Below are 1,677 nucleotides of genomic sequence, written 5' to 3' on the forward strand. Positions count from 1 at the left end.
TCCTCTTCCCCAGGCCCGAGAAGGATGGGGCAGCCACTGGAGTGGACGCCATCTGCACCCTCCGCCCTGACCCCACAGGCCACGGGCTGGACAGAGAGCAGCTGTACCGGGAGCTGAGCCAGCTGACCCACGGCATCACTGAGCTGGGTCCCTACACCCTGGACAGGGACAGTCTGTATGTCAATGGTGAGGAACTATGATGTGGCTGGAGTCTCTTTCTCCTTGCTGGGCAGCCTCTGCTCTCTTGCTTCAGGTCACACTCACTACCTTGCCATCGAAGGCCTGGCCATGGTGTATGTATGTGATGATTGAGGTCTTAGCTTCCTGGTTTCTTCTTCATCTTGCACCGAGTTCATCCTTGGGAATGTCTTCTTTGATGTGAGGGTGCAGATAGAGAATCTCCAATATTCCCTGCTCCATGAACCTCCTTCCATTGCACTAGGGTAGCCCTCACCCCTGTTTGGTTCCCCATCTCTCCCTTAACCCTTACAAACCATCCTGCTTCCCTCTCTTGCAGATTTCACCCATCAGACCTCTCTTCACCTCACCAGCAGTGAGTATTCAACTAACTTCCCAGTGTCCCCAAGCAGGGCAGTAGCTGACCACCCCCCATTCCCCCTCAAGCCCTCATCAGGAGGGAAGGAGCTGGGGGGCAGACAAGTTACTCCTTTTCCCCTATGCCCCATCTCTAGAGAGACTCCAAATTCAAACCCCACATGCATTAAGCCTATTAATATTTCCTCCTGCTGGCCTTTCTCCCATGAGAGTGCTTGCTGATGTCACTGATCTGGGCTTCTCCTTAGCTCCTAGGACCTCCACAGTGAACCTGGGAACGTCTGGGACTCCGTCCTCCTTACCCAGTCCCTCGGGTGAGTACTCATCAGTGGCACCTCTGCTAGAGCATCCCTGATGAAGGCAAACATCTCTGCCATTTTCACACCGATGAAGATGAAACGTCACGGTATATCTAGTGATGAGTATTCACCCAACAATGTATTGAGCACCTACCTTGTGCCAGTACTGGGTATACAGCAGAGAACACAAAAGAGAAAACAAATCTCTGCCCTCAGAGAGTTGATATTATCATGGTGACGATGGTGGCAGTGATGATGTGATGATGGCGGTGGTGATGATGATGATGATGATGACGATGATTGTCCTGCTTATGATGGTTATGATGATGTGATGACGGTGGTGATAGGGATTATGATGGCGGCTGTGTTGGAGCTGATGATGGAGTGGTGACAATAATCATAGTGATGTTGACGATAATGGTGATAATGTTTATTACAGACGTCACAGATAATCTCTGACTTTATTCAGTACTGAAATGTACCCAATGCTATGCTCAGCATCTAACTAGTACTCCTTAATGTGCTTTTTTTAAAAAAAAAAATTCTATCATTATAGGCAATGGAGGCATGAAAAAGTTTTATTTTATCAATCATGTTAAATACTGTTGCATATGATAAAAAAAATAGATCTATTGCCAATTTTTGTATTTTCTCTATCACTTTAAATACTATTGCACATGATAAGAAATAGCTTTATGGCCGATTTTTAGATTTTTTTTCTACTTTTCAATAGTGTGTTTATTTTCCACCCCAGCTACAGCCACTGAACCTCTTCTGATGCCTTTCACCCTCAACTTCACCATCCTGAACCTGCAGTATGAGG

The 1,677-nt window shown here is 46.8% G+C and overlaps 1 protein-coding gene across 1 annotated transcript in view; it reads left to right on the forward strand.

Annotated features, from left to right (window-relative positions):
* The window catches only part of MUC16 (mucin 16, cell surface associated), a 110,889-nt gene that overhangs the window by 32,209 nt on the left and 77,003 nt on the right, over positions 1-1,677 (forward strand). Inside the window, exons 38-41 of the mRNA XM_012641221.1 lie at positions 14-186; positions 518-553; positions 804-869; positions 1,615-1,677. Coding sequence (XP_012496675.1) covers positions 14-186; positions 518-553; positions 804-869; positions 1,615-1,677 — 338 coding nt within the window. The remainder of the gene's footprint in view (positions 1-13; positions 187-517; positions 554-803; positions 870-1,614) is intronic.

Source organism: Propithecus coquereli, unplaced genomic scaffold (genome assembly GCF_000956105.1).
Source record: "Propithecus coquereli isolate 6110/MARCELLA unplaced genomic scaffold, Pcoq_1.0 Scaffold164, whole genome shotgun sequence".
Lineage (NCBI taxonomy): Eukaryota > Metazoa > Chordata > Mammalia > Primates > Indriidae > Propithecus > Propithecus coquereli.